The sequence below is a fragment of the Fukomys damarensis genome, unplaced genomic scaffold (assembly GCF_012274545.1).
Source record: "Fukomys damarensis isolate Sample0158 unplaced genomic scaffold, DMR_v1.0_HiC HiC_scaffold_5, whole genome shotgun sequence".
In the NCBI taxonomy this organism is placed as follows: Eukaryota; Metazoa; Chordata; class Mammalia; order Rodentia; family Bathyergidae; genus Fukomys; species Fukomys damarensis.
Window position 1 is genome coordinate 49631000 of NW_022900917.1, and position 18043 is coordinate 49649042.

Genomic DNA, 18043 nt, shown 5'->3' on the forward strand with positions numbered 1-18043 from the left:
CAAAGCTTTAAGATCTCTCTTCCTTAGGGTCTGGGTGCTAAAGGCCTCTAGACAATAATGAATGTGAAGACATTTCCATCTAAAGTTTGAGACAGCTGATAGCTGCTGACCATGCCAGAGTTTCTCTCTTTTATTTTTTTTAATGACTCTGATTTATACCCTTCCAGCTACTCAAATGGAATCTGTCTTTTACTACTAGCACTTCAGATGACTTCCAACCATGAAGCAAAAATGCCTCTTTTTAAGTGAGGGAAGCAGGAGACAGTGAAGGTGAGATCATGTTTCTGGGATCACAGAAGCACTGCTCACTTGTTTTCAGAAACCATGGGAAGAAGCATAACAGAGAAGAGAAAGCTGGAGAAATCCACATGGGTGTATGGGACAGAAACAGCTACACACCATAATACCCTCAGACTAGAGGCAGAAGATTTTTAGACCTTCTGTCAGTCAAAAAAATTCGCAAGTGGGCAAGCTTACCATTGATTAGGTATGGATGATTGCAGCACTTCCGTAACTCCATCATAGTGTTTAAAAGGTTAGGTACATTAGCTTGTCCACCACCTTTGGAAAGAAATGTAAAATTCTTCTCAAGGATGGCTCGGTAATATTTCTTCTGAATGTTTGTTAGCTCAACTTCAATAATAGTTTCTTCTTTGGGGGCCAAGTTCTTTTCTACATCCTCTTTCAGACGTCTCAACATCATTGGCTTTAGAATAGCCTGAAGTTTTTGCACCTAAAAAAGGACCTTAGGTAAATACCGGTATCATAATTTCCTTGCATGTGAAGACATAGGATCTTTTACTAACTCATTAACCATTTTCATTTTTCAAAGCCTGGTAAGGATATAAGAGATAATATTTCAGCTTCCATGAAAGAAATGCAGGGGGCTAGATGATTCTATGTAGAATATATTATTTTACCTAGCCAGGAGTCCTAAATGGCCAGAAAAGCTTGAAAAGTACACAGCAGGAGAGAGGAAAAAAAAAAGCTTATTTATTCATTTAGCTTTCCTGTTTGTCTGAAGTCACAGGGATGATGGGGAAGAAGGCAGAAGCAATGTCATAGAGTTCTGTTCTTCTGTTCTCTGCCTTTGTAGAAAGAGCTAAAGAATATGGAGTAAGCAAGGCATTTCTAGTTGCCACATCAACAAGCAAGCAAAGAAGTCTCTCCCTGGTACTCTTTTAGTTGACAGGCAGTAGGATACAGCAGGATGTATACTTTTTTTTTTATTTTAGAAAAGCAAAACAGATTTTACACTAAACTTAGCTATGAGGTTTTACACAGTAAACTGCAAAGGGGGCACATAAAGACCAAGATTCTAAGCCTATCTCCGCATTTTTTTTAAAAAAAATGTGGCATATGAAAAATACCATATATTTTACAGTGTATGAAGTAACCAAGTGGTTTTCACACCCAATGTCTCATCCATCTCTCTTGGAAATACTGTGGGCTAGTTATGTTTTCCAAAATCTAAATACATTGGCCTGAAGAATTAAGCAACATAGCCAAGTACACATGGTTCAGAAATAAGAGTGGAAATTCAAAACTCCAGCAAGCAAATAGTTCTAAATACTTCAGAGGCTTCTGACAACCCCACAAGTACGCACTGCAAAGCCACCAACTTAATTAGCACAGAAATCTCTCAAAAGTACGTCAACAGGTATGTAATCTTGCTATAAAACTTAATGGCCCATTGTGAGAGCAAACAGATAAAAAACCAAATAGTGGCCTAGGGGTGTAGCTCTGTGGCACCATGCCTGCCTGGCAAGCACAGAAAACTAAACAAGCAAACAAAAAACCCAAACAAACAAGAACCTTCATAATAACTGTTTGGAAAGCCCAAGGGAAAGATACTAAGTAAGAAAATACTGTAATTTACCTCTTAAAAATACTTAAATATTTACACTTTCCAATTGCATGAGTTTATTTTCAATTTTATGACAAAGATACAGAGTACAGGTACAGAGTAGAGGTGATAAGTACCTGCTCTTCTGTTTTTAGATCACCAAATTCTTGCATAAAGGTGGTTTCTGAAGGGAAGCGACTTGGTTCCAAGAAATGAAGCAAGCTAAAGAGCTCTTCTACAGTGTTCTGTAGCGGGGTCCCTGTCAGCAGCACTTTGTGTTCCTAGAGTAACACAGAAAGGTAACTGACCAAATGCTAATAAGAAACAGTTCAATCCTTTCTTTTGTATTCTCACTTTTCTACTTCTTCTTGTCAGTGGTAACTTGGCATCAACCCAACACCAAGGACAAATTAGACAAGAAGGGGGAGATACAAGAATACAGCTCTTACTTCAGATGAATAGACACAAGGAGGGTCCTCTCTGTAACTCTTCAGAGTCCTTATGTGTGTGCATTTTTTGCTATTTTTTCCTCCTCTGGAAATTATTAAATTAATATTTTGGTAAGATGGCTAAGTCTCCTAAATCTCAATGCTTTTTCTCCAACAAAATTAAGTTTTGTCCTATGATCCTCAGGCTCAAGAAAGATTTACATGTTTCTTTCTGTCCTCTAGATCAAGTCCTCTGATCTTTTTATCTGTTTCCTAAATGACTCACTTTAGAGACAAAAAAGGTTCTTCTTAATGTAATAGAATAGTAAAAGTTATTTTGTTCTGCAAAAATTTCCAACTAGCACAGAGATCAGTTTGGTTTTCTGTATCACAATCACTTATTAACAGATGCAATTTTTAACTATGTCTCTTTGAAGCAAGTTAATTCTTCCTGTTTACAAGCTCTATATCAATTTTTCCTTATGCATTTGTACATTGTCCTTCTATTTCTGTATGTTACCTAGAGGAACTGTTTTAATAATACTGAGTTTTATTAGGATAAGTCTTAACAATAATGAATTTATAAATTTTTAGAGCCCTATTATTTTATTTTAGCCAATTGGTATACAGCACAACTAAAAAATTATTTTAGAAAGTGACTATACCCAGTATTAGTTTCAAAAGCAATGTTCTAACTTGACGTGGAATCTGACAAAATTCAGCTGCCAGGCATGGTACATATTCATCAAATACTAATTGAATGAGATGTAACTAGGAACATGCTAATTTCCTTACTCTCATGTCTTATCTGTCAAGGAAGCTGTTTGGAAATGAGATGAAGTTGTCCAATACACATTCTTTCCTTTCTGTATAGACGTGTCATGCGCAAGAAGATGCATAGACTGCTACCAGCTTCAGACTCATTAAATTCACTGAGTGAGACGTTTGTAAATCAATTCAAAATTTTATACCACACACTGGTGGATTACCTGGGGTATCATCACTGATGCACCCAAGTCCTGAATGGCTTTATCCAAGAATTTTTAAAAGTACTGTCAAAGATTCAGGAAAGTCATTATAGAGGAAGTGCTACACTGATATTGAATTGACTGTCTCCCAATTTTTCATATCTTTTATTACTTAAATCCTGAACACTTAACCAAACACTTTAAAAGTTAAAGTCTTTTGAACTTGCTAATTTATGAACTAATTTGAAAAAAAGAAAAGGAACTCCTTTTTGACTCTGTTTCCTTTCAGTGGAAAACAGCCAGTTACACTAAATGATGACAAATACAACCCTTTTGCATAGTTGCATATGAGCAGTAAAAAACAAAGCAAAACAAAAAAAAAGGCTTTGTTTTGAAAATGGGTAAAAATTTAAGAATATGTATTTAATATACACCATATCACAAACTGTCTTGTAAGAAGATTTAGTAACTACTTCCAAGCTCAACTCAGGTGGCAGATATGCTTCTACGCTGAAAATGTTACTATACTTTAGAGCTCTGGAGGAGTGGTGTGCATTTATTTCTTCTCAGCAGATTCCTTAATTTGTGTGAGGACTCCTGACAATGAAACATGAGATGGCAAAACAAGTGATGAAGTACTATGACGTCCCCAGCTTCCTCTGCTTGGCAATGAGGGACAAGGTATTGGCTCTGCTTTTCCAGTGCTCCTATGGAAGACTATGGACACAGTAGTGACCCAATATCTCCACAAACATTCCCTTTGTCTTGGAAGAAGGGAAGATACTTAGTGGTCTTCTGAGTGTATATCTTTTTTTTTTTTTTTCAGCTTTAATTGAGTTTATTGGTACATTTTAGGGATACAGTACAGTTACATTCATTGTTGGGATCTTGTACCTCTACATGACAAGTCTTGATTCTCATTTTTTCCCCTTACCCCTGCCCTCCCTTCACCCCCTCCTCCCTTGAAGATCATCTCCATGAAGTGTATTTTTATCCCTAACTCAGTCTGGGGCAGGTAACAGCAGTTCCCTAAGATCTCCATCATAGTTGGGTATAGTTACTACTTGCTATTTTTACTGTAACATTTTCGAAGAAAGAAGCATAAAAAGTGACAAGTATGGAAGTTCTAATGGGGTTTAAGTAAAAATTTAAATACCAGGCAGCAATCTCTGCTAAACTGCACTAATAAAATTACATTCTGACTGTGAAAAACAATGATGTCTCCCATTTTTAAAAAAATCTTGAGATAGTCGTGATCATTAAAAATATTAAAAATAGAATATAAAAAATAAAACTAAATAATAAAAAAACATAAAAAAATTAAAGTAAGTATTTTGTGTATTTGGTTAATTGGAGCTTCCCAGTCAGTTAACCAAGGATGAGTTGCAAGCATGCAGAATCCTTGGTGTATCTGGCAGGAATGGGATAGTAAGGAACCACAGGATGGTCTCTAATGGCAGTGGGTGCTTCTCTGTCTACCCTCTGAGCGTAGTGTGTAAGTATTATCTATTTCAATTTGGGCCACTGTACAAAAAAATTCAAACAACACTGTAATACATGACTGAAAAAATTATTAGAATAACAGATATTTTAAAAACTTTTTATTGCTAATTATGTTTGTAGTACATGCTTACATTCCTTCTGTGAGTTTGGTACATGTACATCACACATATTAATTTCTTTTTTTTTAATCCTCTCCCATCTCTTGATCCCCTTTTATTTGGAAAAATAATTGATCTTCCTACATTCTATTATCTATCTTTTATTTTGCTCTTTCTTTATAATTTGGGTTTCTCATAAAAGAAATCATGTGATATTTAAGCTTGCATGTCTAGATTTATTTCACTCAACATTATGGTCTAAAGGTACATCTATTTTCCTACAAATGACTCAAGCTTATCTTTCATTATAGCTGAGTAATACTCCATTGTGTGTAAATATCACATTTTCTTTATCCATTCATCTGTCGGTGTTCATACAGGCCACTTCCAAGATTTAGCTATTATGAGTTGTGCTGCTATAAACATGGGTATTCATGTATCACTGTAATATGATGTTTTTAACTCTTTTAAGAAGATACCTAGAAGGGGAATAGCTGGGTAAAACAGTATTTCTAGTTTTAATTTTCTGGGGAATTAGTGAAGTTATTACTATTAGTAAGAAAAATTCCTCAAAGTTTCCCAAAGGCAAATAGATTGCTTGATCTTGACAGAGTCAAACTAATTCTTATTAATCAATGAAGAACTGTTTCATAGTAAGAATCTACTATCTGGTAACATATGAACTAGAATTCATGTTCTTTTACACAGCTTAGATCTAAGTTCAGTCAGATGGCTGTTTAAGCCTTCAGGAAATAATAATTTAACTGTCATCATGAAAGCCTAGTGACCCACCTGTTCAGAAGATATAGTTAGCTATATCTTGAAAATTAGTATTTACCAGCAAATACAGGTTTACTTCGTTGTAATGCTAAATTATCCCTTAGAGAGCTTCTCCTTCTATACATTGACCCTGTATCTTCAAGACTTGAGGGACTGACCACAAGTAGTAGTAAACAGTTTTGTAAAAGTCTTAGGAAGTGAGCAATAATTTTCTAGGTAGAAAAAAGGGAAATCCTATACTAAATAGGATAATTCAGTCAGTTCTTCCATTAAGCAAAACTAGATTTTGCTTGTTTTTAATTAAAAGAATAGCTGGCTAATCTAATCCTCTTAATTTAAGAATAAAGGGAGCTGCTTCAAAGAAGCTGGAACAAGAAGCTTTAGGTTTTCTTTTCAATAGTACCAGTCTTCAGTAAAAACTATATGGCCACAAAGATACAGAATAGTCCTTCCCAACTCTCAATTAATAAGCGATCATATTATTAAAGGGATTTTTTTCAATCGTTTTTCAAACTTATCAAATCACTGAAGACAGAAAATAACATTGCTTTCAAAATGTGTATTAAAATTGAAAAATAAATTATCATATCCAACTTGTATGGTACAGGCTGAGAAGAAGCCTGAGGATGACAAGTCATGCAGCAATTCCCTCTGGGATAGCACAGAGTTAACATTATGGCACAACAAATCAATCAAATTCTCCCCCTCCGCATTGTACTGTCTCGTGATACTCCTGTTGGGAAAAAAAACTAGGAAAACTATCAGGAAGATCTATCACTTGGGAAGCTGGAAAAGCACGGGATAGGTGTGGTATAAAATTCCAAATCAAAAGTGAGGTTGTGTAATACCTCAAATTTTTAGGCACTGCAAATTGAACCAATATCAGAGTTCCTACCCAACTTACTGAAAACTTGCATCTATAAGTTTAAATGGTTCCAACAGAGCAAAGTCAATATGCCCCGGAATGTAACTGGACCATGGTTATATTTTGCTGTGATGCAACTGCTTAAAAATATCAGCCTACAATGCAAAAACTAGAAAAGAAACAGCAACTGAAACGTTTAGAAGAATATAACTCAATATTGTACACGCTTTGCAGACACCTTTCACACGTATCAATCAAATTCAAAGTAGTGGGATTATCAAGTCAGTAACAATTCTATTCAGGTTCAGTGGAATTATGAACACAGTCACTGACCAAGTCCATCATCTTAAGTCCCTCCAACAGCTTGCAGTTCCTATTCTTCAGCCTGTGGGCTTCATCAATGACTACACAGCGCCATGAAATATTACGCAGCTCAGGACAATCAGTCAAAATCATCTCAAATGTAGTGATGATGGCATGAAACTTATAGGACCCTTTTATCACTCGACCCTACAAGAAAAATTCAGAATTATTATACATTAATGATTATGTTAATTACTGAGGATAAGTAAGTAGCACAATACGTATGAATTCCTCTGAGAACCTATTTTAGGTAACATTCTATTTTAAAGTTATTTTTAAGGTTGGTTTTAATTTGTTGTGGTAAAGGAGAGTTTTAAAGTGTTTTATTTTTAAAAGAAATCAGAAAATTGTTAGTAAAATTTCAGATCAATTTCCTTATAGATCAATCACATGCAGTAAAGCACCCTTAAGTACATCCAGTCTGGTCAAACTCCACAGATGCTAAAAGGTAAAGGCCAAAAGAGACTGGATTCTAAGCTAACTATAAACTTCTTAAAATTTCTTTGATTTTTTTTTTTTAACTTTTGGGTTGTTTTTTTTGTGTGTGCTGGGAATTGAACTCAGGACCTTGTGCTTGTGATGCAGGCCACAGCTGAGCCAAATCCCAGATCCTGACTTTTTAAAACTTTTGTTAACTTTTTTATTTAACACTTCTTGCAAAGTGCTAAAGCATTTGATTTCAAAAATACATTCACTGAGGATAGAGCTTACTTAAATTAAAGTTTCCAAAAAATTTCCCCTCCTTTTTCTCCTTTAAATTATTTAACTGTAGGTTAGATTTTATACTCAAAGAAACAAACATGTAAGCCAATTGTCTTATTTCCAGCTATGGGAATTTATTACCTACAGCTTACAACTGTTTTAGGACATATTGGTCTTCTTTACAATGTCACTTATAATACTTCACTGTCAGTATCATACACTAAGTGCAAACAGGTAACTACAATGAGAAAGAAATTACAGAAATTTCTATTAAGAGACAAAATTATATTTCCCTCCCCTTAGGTACATTTGGAATTTTACAAAATCCATTATTTTTAAATTCTAGTAACAGCATAATATGTTTTCTATTTGAATTTAATATCATCTTTGGCTTCATCTTAGGTATATAAAACTAACATTAAAAATAAATTAAACAAATTTCAGTAAGTTATTAAGGGTAAAAAATTTTATTCCTTCTAAACAAATAATCAGATGACAAAACATATAAAAAAGAGAGCAGTATTCACAGTTATAGAAAGATAATACAAACATAAATTTGTTAGAAAAATCTTAATTTTTCCCAATTTTCCAAAATCAAGATTTCCCCCCACATCACTGACACTTTGAATTTCCAACACCTTAAAATGCTCAAGGGATATGACTTGGGAAGTTTTACCTGGGGATCTTTGAAGTACATTTCATACAACTGAATGGTCCGACGACTAGCTTGACTCCCATGATACACAACCACATTCAACTCTGTCCAGGTTCGAAATTCCCTTTCCCAGTTGGGGATTGTGGACAATGGGGCAATTACTAAAAAAGGGCCATGGATTCCTTTCAAATATATCTCATAGAGAAATGTAATGGACTGGATAGTTTTTCCCAAACCCATTTCATCTGCTAAAATGCAGTTTCGCCTTTGAGAGAAAAATAAAATAGGAAAATTTAGTGAGTGTAGATATGAGATGATGCTGTCTTTTCACAAAATATATATTATTGTAACAAATGTATATCCATAGGCCTTTAGATGTTTCCCACAATTCAACAAAATATATTTTCAAGTAAAGTTCTCTAATAAAAATTATTTCTATGTACTTCTTTCAATCTCTGTATTAGTATTTTTGAATAAAAATTAAGCATATTTCCAATGCTTGATCTTTAAACATTTTATTAAATATTATTTTAAGTTTTTTATTGATATTTCCAATAACTACAAAGAAAAAAAGCTACAGTCTTCTTTAAAAGTAAAGAAAATCATGTTTTACATACATGTTATACCAATTGAAAAGCAGCCAGTTCACTCCTTCCAACTGGTATTCCCTGAGTTTGTTATTGTTTTTATACTCCCTGGAACTCTCCGATTTCTTCCAGTCATCAGCAGGAGGTCGCTCCTGTTTCAAATACAGTGAATCCCATTAGTGGTTTCTCAAAGACCATACCACTGTGCTATTTTCAGATTAAATCTTCTACGATGAGCCAGGTCTTACCACACGCTCTGTTTCCGGCTCCCTGGACATGAGTTTCTCAAACTCTTCAATCTTTGCTTGGTCTATGTCTTGCCTCAGCTCCCATGTGCTGTCTTCATAAGGAAGTGAGCACCACTTCACCAGGTAGTGGGTCACAGGCTAGCCAGGTTTAAATAAACCAGAATTTAATCGTTTCACCAAATGTTACATACTAAAGAAAAAAGTACTCTACTTCATTTATCAACAGATACTATCTTAATGTGAGACTGAATTGATATACATTTTAAACTCATGACCAATAAACAATTGTCTCCAATCTATAATGGAAACAGTATTACTGGTTATTATCAGAACAAATTAACTTTTTAACCTAAATCATTGGTTATGTCCAAAAGCCAGGAAAGTATACAGGAATAGCTAGCAAATAACAAGAAGCCAAATTTGTATCTCATTTTTATCTGTACAAATCATTCATTATGTATTTCATTCACATTTATATGGTATATATCCTTTTAGAATATGTACATGTTTATATCATTAGCCAGGGTCTTATAGGATGAAAAGGGAAATTTATTAGGATATCTGTCTTTTTCTTAAAGAAGAAAAGATACTGTCTGTATTCAATCACATTAAATAGTATATTTCAGCTATAGAAGTTTGGAGGGTAAAATATTTTGAATAAGGCAGATGAACAGGATTTCCACTTTGTCTTTCCTCTAGAAAACCTTTGGATTTGTTGACCTTCATTTTAAGACAGATCTAGTTGTGATGTTAAAAATATTTGTAATACAATGTAAATACACAATGAAACATTTTTAAAAATACAACTAAGCAAAACAAGAAAAGTAAAGATAATGTACAATGTTTATAGATACAGTCCCATGTTGAAACACCACGGAATTTCACTAGAGTTTAGAGTAACAGAAATTCTTTGCAGACTCTCCCTAAATAAGCAAGATCCAAATTCTTAAACATAAATCTAAATCTACATGGAGCAGCCAGGAATGACAGAATTCATGGTAGATGGGTACAGCATTATCAACACACATACTCAGAAGTCACTAGACTTGTCCATATTCTTAACTTCCCTATCAAATGCCATTTCAATCTGGTAGGGTTTACAAAGCAACATGAGAAATCCAAGTTTGGGAGCTCACATAAAAAAGCATTTTCTATTATTCTCTGTGCACCTCACTAAATGAAGTTCATCAACTTCACTTAAGATTCCAATGCCAAATAACATTAAACTCTCTTCTTACGAGAGTACTCCCAATTGTAATAAGAGCACTTTATGCTACATGACAGATAGCCAAAATGCATTGAGGTCTTTATTCATCATATTTTAAAACTGTAAAAAAAAAAAGTCAATGTAATTAAGATTGAAGACTAATTTTTTAAAAAGCTCTCAGACCACACAAAACATATTTAGAACAATTATTAAATCATAAAAATGATAATAAATCATTAAGTTCCAGTTAAATTTAGACCAAGTATATCATGATCTAAGGTGCTAATCAAAACCAGGTCTAGATTCCACTCATCTCTGTAAACACACAAGAGCTGCCTCAACTGCCATTTTATAATACAAATAATCTCTTGTTACCTCTCCCCGGTCATCTGTGCTACGTGCAAAGTCCATTATCCGGTCAACCTCCACATAATCTGGATTAAAAAGCTCATCCTCAATCTGCACCAAAGGAAAAAAAGTTAAATGTTTATTTCCTGGCAGGAAAAACTATTTTAGTTTGCAGCAGGCAATAATATTTTGGTCACAATAATATGAAATTTATTTTGGTAAATTCTATTATGTTAATTGAAATGCTACAATTTAGCAAAATCACTCCCCATGAGAGAATCAGACTTCTTAAGACTTTGTTAACTGGGTCTTTTAATTACTGTGTGAAACCTTTTACTGTGAGAGAATGTTTGAGAATATTTGAAATGAAGTGTGAAATTACAATTCACTAATGAGCAATCCAGAAGGCTTATGGCATACAATGATTTCAGCATTCTTGAAACTAGTTTGCAATAAAGAATCAGAGCCATGCACAATAACTGCTACTGGAGTCTTATAACTACTTGAGTTGTCTGATGCCATACAGCATCATTTACAGAATGTTATTCAAGAGGTAAAAACACTAAACCTTACAGATTTCACTATAGCATGCTGTTTGGTAGTCCTTGCCAATCAATATTACTACCTCACTTAGAGTAAGAGGCTTGTCTTAATCTTAAATGTTTGAATGATTTATTTGTACTAAACATAGAGTAGTTGGGTAAAAGAATTCAAGTAAAAGAAACAAAGCTTAAATAATTGAGTTAATACAATATTTTAACAATCTTTACAAAAGTGAAGTAACACTGCTTGTTTGCAAAGTTATCTCATAGAAAATAGAACATGGCTCAGAAGAAGTTATAGATCAAACTATACTTAGTAAGAAGCCAGAGTCAGATACGTTTTTGGAACTGAGTCACAACACAAAAGACCCATCTTCATTTGTTGCTATAGATTAACTTAACCGTTGGGGAAAAAAAAACTGCAAAAAGGCATAGTAGAAGTCACTTAGGCACCATTCTTATCTCCTGAACTGCAGGCTGAAAAGAGAAGCTGTCAGTCACAGGCTGCTAAGGAGAACAAACATTCTCTGCACTGCTGTGCCATTTAAAAATGCCAGGTTTGGGTGGTATAAAATATAAATTATGAAGTAGGAGAAATATAAAAATGTGCTTTAACTACTTCAAATTTGCAGAGGTTAACAGTAGGGGAAAATACACTGGCATGCTCAGTTCATTTAAAATGTTAATATATTAATGTACTAGTTTTGTAAAAGGTTTCTAGTTAGGTAAATACTATATATGCATTTTTCTTACACAACATCAAGATTTCCACAAACTGGTTCTTGACGACATGAGCTCTAAGACAATTTGTTCTTAAATTTAAGCTTCTATATTCAGTGAAGAATTTTACTTTTCCCCTTCATTTCTGGACATTAAGGAATATCTAGGCCATTATGTATGTGATGAAATTTTGAGCCTTTAGGATCTGTCTAAATAGAGATTTCATCTGTGGATGAAGGTACACACACACACACACACACACATTAAAGCAATTGTAATTAAAAATCCAAATAGTACTAGAGCCACGGAATACTGGAAGTCTACAAGATAAAACAGGGTTGTGTGTACATGTGTTTAAAAGAGTAGGAAAGGATTGTTATTCTTCTTTGTTAACTCTCACTCAGGATGAAACTCAAGATCTCTGGTTGTCAAATTACCAGAAAAAAACAAAACAAAACAAAAAACATTTTTCAACCTTGGTACAGGCAACTTACATAGATGACAAGACAAGGCATGTACCCAGGGCCAGGCACATTTCCTTAAAGAGCATGTGACTACAGGAAATAGAGTCCAAATAAACTTAATAAACAAGGCCATGATTTTAAAATGGTGGTGGGGATACACCATTGTGCCTTTTCCTTTTTACTCCCACAGATCCCCAGAAAAGGTCAGCAGAACACATGCTGTCTCTTTCTAAAGAAAGCTAATAATTTAACTTGCTCTATAGCACAAACATTCAACTTCACTTTCATTAAGGACATGCAAAACAGAATCTCATAGTATTTTCCTGAAAACCACTCTTTCAAAGAAAAAAATTTTTTTAATATTCTCCAAGATGTAAGATCTGAGTCACATTTGAGTAACTGCATTCCAACTCAGTGCAAACTACTGCACTACCAAAAAGCCTGTGTTCCCAAGGTAACAAAGGTGATGATGCATATATGAGTGTAGTAAAAGAGCACCCACCAAACCACCCACAAGATCTCCCATCCAACAGACTTTACCAAAAGCCTGCCTTCTGGGATTGTAAAGTCAGGTTTGAAGAGAGCAGAAATCGGTCACATGAGATTATAAAGATTTTATGCCATCAAAATATTAAATGCTCTTTTGTCAAATCCTCCTTATCATGACAAAAGGGATGGCAGCCTGAAGCAGGTTGCTAAACATGTATTATTCTACATCAATTTTCATACTTCTTAACAGGTTACATTTGGTTAACTTTTTTATGAGAAGGAAGAATTAAGAAACCACCAAGTCTTTGTCTTATCTTACAATGTTAGAATTTTTCTTTCATGTATTTGAGGCTGTAATTGAAACCAAATTGGTGATCAAAAGTCCAAAGATCCCAGTAATCAGCTTATGAAAGAAAGCATTAAAAAAAAAAAAAAGGTAATTGACTATGTTGGTAGGGGGTAACCTGTTACTTTTAATAAATGTAGATTTTCTTCACTGCCTTTTGTATTATTGTCTTTTAATAAGTGATAACTTAGAATAAAGGAGCACAGGCAGTAACAATATACCAGCTTCTATACTATAGAACACAATTTGTTTGTGATAAGCAATGACCTGCATGAAAGAAATATGACACACACTTCCTCCGCCAGAAGTTAAGCTTGCATATCCTAGAATGTGTACCTCATATTTATTGTAGAGTTTTTAACCTGCTGAATCTCAAAAGAACGTCAGTCTTTTTTTAATCATATACTAACTGCACTATACTACAAGATTTTAATCATACCATTACCACTATTTCTACATAATATCATCAAGGACTGCTATCTTTTAGACAAAGAAACAGGAAGAATGAGAAATTTCCTGTTTACAGTTTTTTAGCAATAACCTGTTAGTAATATGCAAGTAATAGCACCAAATTAGATACAGTAGTTTTTAATAATTTATTGAACTAAAATTCATAATTGAGAGTATTTTAATAAAGTAAATACTTCAGAAAATTAAGCAGATATTCCATACCTCTGAAAGGAATTTGTTCTGGCCCTGTTTTGCCTTAAATCGCTTAATCTTTTGCTGAATTCTTTTATCTTTTTCCAAATCTTCTACAGATGCCCACTGACAATGAAGATAAGAGCTGAAAGAATAAAATATTCTTGAAACATGTAAAACATAGTACTCTTTATGCATATATTATTTTAAAAAATCAACTACACAAATCATTAACAAAATAACCTGCTTACTTATAGAGCTGCTGAGCAACATTCAGCGTAACCACTAATATTTGAGAATAAGAGAAAATCAATGATGTGTACAATTTGCCTCTGCCCCAAAATTCTGGGATTTCTTATTCAGTATACATAAGAAGGGGGAGGGGCTAATAACAAGCTATTTTCATTAGTTAATACATTATGGTTCAGTGTAAAACAATTACAACTAAGTATGGTCTTCATTATGAATTCATTTTTTGAATCTTTTTATCATTGAGAAATAAGTATTTTTAATCAAGGTAAAAGTTCAATTTTACAACAGCAATTTCATTGGAGATGAGGGATATAGTATGCTCTGGATTCATACAAGGCCTATCACACTGGCCAGCCCCCAACGTAATCTTAACATAGTCCTTTTAGAACAACTGGAAAGGACCACCACCCAATTTCTGAGCCTCAGCCCAATACCCCCTAATGACTTGTGAATTTTCACTCAAAGACATCCATACTTTCACTGGGCAAGTCCCATGCTCTTCAGGCTCACCACCCTCTCCTGAGTACATTTTCACCTTTCCTAACCTTAACTTTCACTGCACTCAATCCTTCATTTTCCCTCCTGAGACAAGCAGGCTCATGGTTAATGTTTTATGGAATCTCACTTTCATCTATTTGACATTTCAATATTCTCTTGTACCATCATTCTTTTCCTGTCTTCCAGCTGCCTCTATTGCCTAATTTCTTTTTCTGGTGATGATGTCATAAAGAACTGAGATACTTGAATACATACCTCCATCAAGATCAAGATACTACTACTGAGAAGTTATGCAGCCATTATGGAATCTTTTAAAAAGTTAGTAATATAAAAATACTTATGATAATAGTATCATATAATTGATATTTATGCAATGTCTAATATGTATCAGCTAAGACAGGACTGATTCCTTCTATAACTGACTAAAGGTGCAAAGATTTTAAATAAATGTGCTAATATATAAAGTATATCAATTTTATATATAATACACAATGAACTGATATAAATCTGTGCACAGAAAAAACAAGTTAGAAGAACATGACAGTGGTGATTATTTGAGTAGTAAAATTCTAAGTATTTTATTTTCTACTTTCAAATTGTACTGTCTAAATTTCTGATAAATAAGAAGCAATGCTGTGATAACTAGAAACAAACATCATAAACATAATCTACTCTGATCTCCTAGTTATTGCCAGAAAAAAAGGCACATGTGCAGTTAGTATTCTTATCACAAGAGAGGGTTAACACATGCAAAGCACCACCAGGGTGTCCCTGAGCTTGACATGGGCAATTATATAAACAGTTCCAGCCCTGATCTACGGCCTGTAAAGTGGGCTGAAATTTTCAGTCACTGACTCCACAATTCTACTTAGGAGGCTTAAACAGGAAGAAGAAAGAAGAGAAACAGGGTCTAAGGTTGGCTACTATGTCTCAGCAAATAATTAAGGTTAAAAAAATGAAAATTTTACTGGTGAACTAGCTAGCACTAAAACAATAAGGAAAATGTTATGAAGGATTAAACTGTATGAAAAATATTACAAAGCTAATAAAAAATAATATGAACTAGGGCCTACATATAATATAGTTTATGGTCACTTTAACAAACAAATTTTCATTTTAAAACATAATTTTTCTTTATGAAAAGAGTATAACATTTATATCTAATTCTGCACTTGATCTTAGCCAAAAGGCCGAGAAGCGATTTTTTTATATCTAATTCTGAAAAAGACAGTATAAAAGAAGACAAAAACCCCAAAGATCATAACCCTTTTGCCTATTAGTTCCAAGTTCTAAATAAAATATTAATAAACATGTTTTCACACGACAGTAAGAATAGCACATCAGGTCAGGTATGTAGTTTGTGCCTAGCAAGCAAAAAGCCCTGGGTCTAATCTCCATTTTAAAAATAATACACAGAGTCAATATATCTAAGGAAAAAATAACACAATCATCCCCACTGATGTTGAAAAACCTTTGACAAAATTCAACAACCATAACAAAAATTGTAACACTCAGGAAAATAGGAACTGATAGTCCATCCATATAGTTAAATACAGAGAAATCTTAGCCTTAAAGCTAGGTCTTATTAAAAACAAACACAGCTGGGAGTGGAGGTGCACACCTGTAGTCCCCACACTTCGGAGGCTGGGGCAGGAGGATGGCTTTGAGTTTGAGGCCAGCCTGTGTTACATGGTGAGTTCAAGGCCAACTTGAACTACAAAGCAAGACCTTGGCCTCAAAAAACAAAACCAAACAAACATCAGAAACAATAGACTTTACCACAGAGATCAGAAACAAGATATAAACTATCTCCACTTTTGTTTATTGTATTGTTTACTGTACAACTATATTGTTTATTGTATCCAAAACAGTAAAAGGCATAATAATTGGAAAATAATAAGTAAAACTATTTCAATTTGAAGACTATATGACTGTATACTGGGAAAACCCTATAGAATCTTTTAGAAAATAAACTGAAACAATAAAACTAAATAATTCAGTAATACAGCAGGATATAAAATCAACACAGAAGTAACAGCCTTCATTCACACAAACATCCAATGAGAAGATATGTAAATTTAATATAATGTAAATAAGAAATTAATACAATATAAATCATATAATATAATGTAAATATGTTAAGCTAATGTAAATAAAATAAATATAAACTTAATACAATGTAAAATTTTAATATAATGTAAAAGATTTTTATGGAACTATGCAAGTTAACTTGAGACTTCCCATATAAAAACAAATATGCACTAAAAGAATCATATCACAGTGATATATGTGCACCCACGTTTATAGCGGCACAGTTTGTAATAGCTAAAACTTAGAAACAGCCCATCTGTCCATCAGTTGGAGACTAGATAAAGAAGATGTGGTTTTTTTTCTATAAAATGGAATACTACTCAGACATAAAGAATGAGAAATTAGATTCATTCATAGGAAAATGGATTAATACTGAGGATATACTCCTAAGTGAAATAAGTAAGTCACACATGTGTAAATACCGAATAGTTTCTCTGGTGTGAACAAACTATAATAGTACATAAAATCCTAATGAGATAATTGACAATGTGAAATAGGAAGAAAGGGGCTAAAGGTGCAGGGAAAGTGGGAAGGGTAGGGGAAAGGTAATAAGGGAAAGAAAAAAAAATAAGAGAAAATGAAAAAATGGAAACAAAATGTTTGTAAATGTGGAGGGGAGGAGCGGGTGAAGGGAGGGCAGGGACAAGGGGGGAAAATGAGAACCAAGACCTGTCATGTAAAGATATAAGAGCCCAATGATGAATGTAATTGTATTGTATACCTAAAATGTACCAATAAACTCAATGAGGAAAAAAAAACCAAAAAAACAAAACAAAACAAACATGCTAGAAATCTAGAAAAACACTAAAAAGAATCTGCTAGAAGCTACATCTACAAGATATTAAAATACATTATAAAGCCCTTTGTATATAAATATGGTACCAGCTCATGAATACAAAAACAGATCAAAGGAATAAAGTACAAATATATATAGCATAAACATACAACTTTGGTACATGGTAAAGTTGTAGCCCAAATAACTGATAAAGATGGATTGATTTCCTTGCCCCTCACCCAATTTGCAGAGCTGAGGATTGAACACAGGGCCCTACATACAGTATTCTATCACTGAGCTACATTCTCAGCCCTAAGATGGATTGATTTGTAAGTAACAGTTTTAGAAAAATACAGATATATGCTGCCTAACTATATTTTAATCAATGATCAATCAAATATAAGTTGGCGGTCCCATCAGATTACAATGAAGCTGAAAAACTCCTAGGCCTACGGATGCTGTAGCTATTATAGCATTATAGCAAAATACACTACTCATGTGTTTGTGATGACACTGGTGCAGCCAGACCTACTGTTACCAGTCATATGCCAGTACTGCACATACAATTATGTATAGTACATAACACTTGATACACTATCGTTTTTGTCATTATTTTAGAGTGAGCT

General features: G+C 33.8%; 1 protein-coding gene across 2 annotated transcripts in view; it reads right to left on the reverse strand.

The window, feature by feature from the left end:
* Positions 1–18043, reverse strand: part of Chd7 (chromodomain helicase DNA binding protein 7) — a 122230-nt gene that overhangs the window by 35814 nt on the left and 68373 nt on the right. For both annotated transcript variants that reach the window (XM_010640544.3, XM_010640533.3), the window contains exons 7-14: positions 13832–13946; positions 10626–10709; positions 9044–9181; positions 8826–8947; positions 8230–8473; positions 6822–6998; positions 1984–2127; positions 478–733 (exon numbers count right to left, since the gene is read on the reverse strand). In XM_010640544.3, the coding sequence (XP_010638846.1) occupies positions 478–733; positions 1984–2127; positions 6822–6998; positions 8230–8473; positions 8826–8947; positions 9044–9181; positions 10626–10709; positions 13832–13946 (1280 nt within the window). The remainder of the gene's footprint in view (positions 1–477; positions 734–1983; positions 2128–6821; positions 6999–8229; positions 8474–8825; positions 8948–9043; positions 9182–10625; positions 10710–13831; positions 13947–18043) is intronic.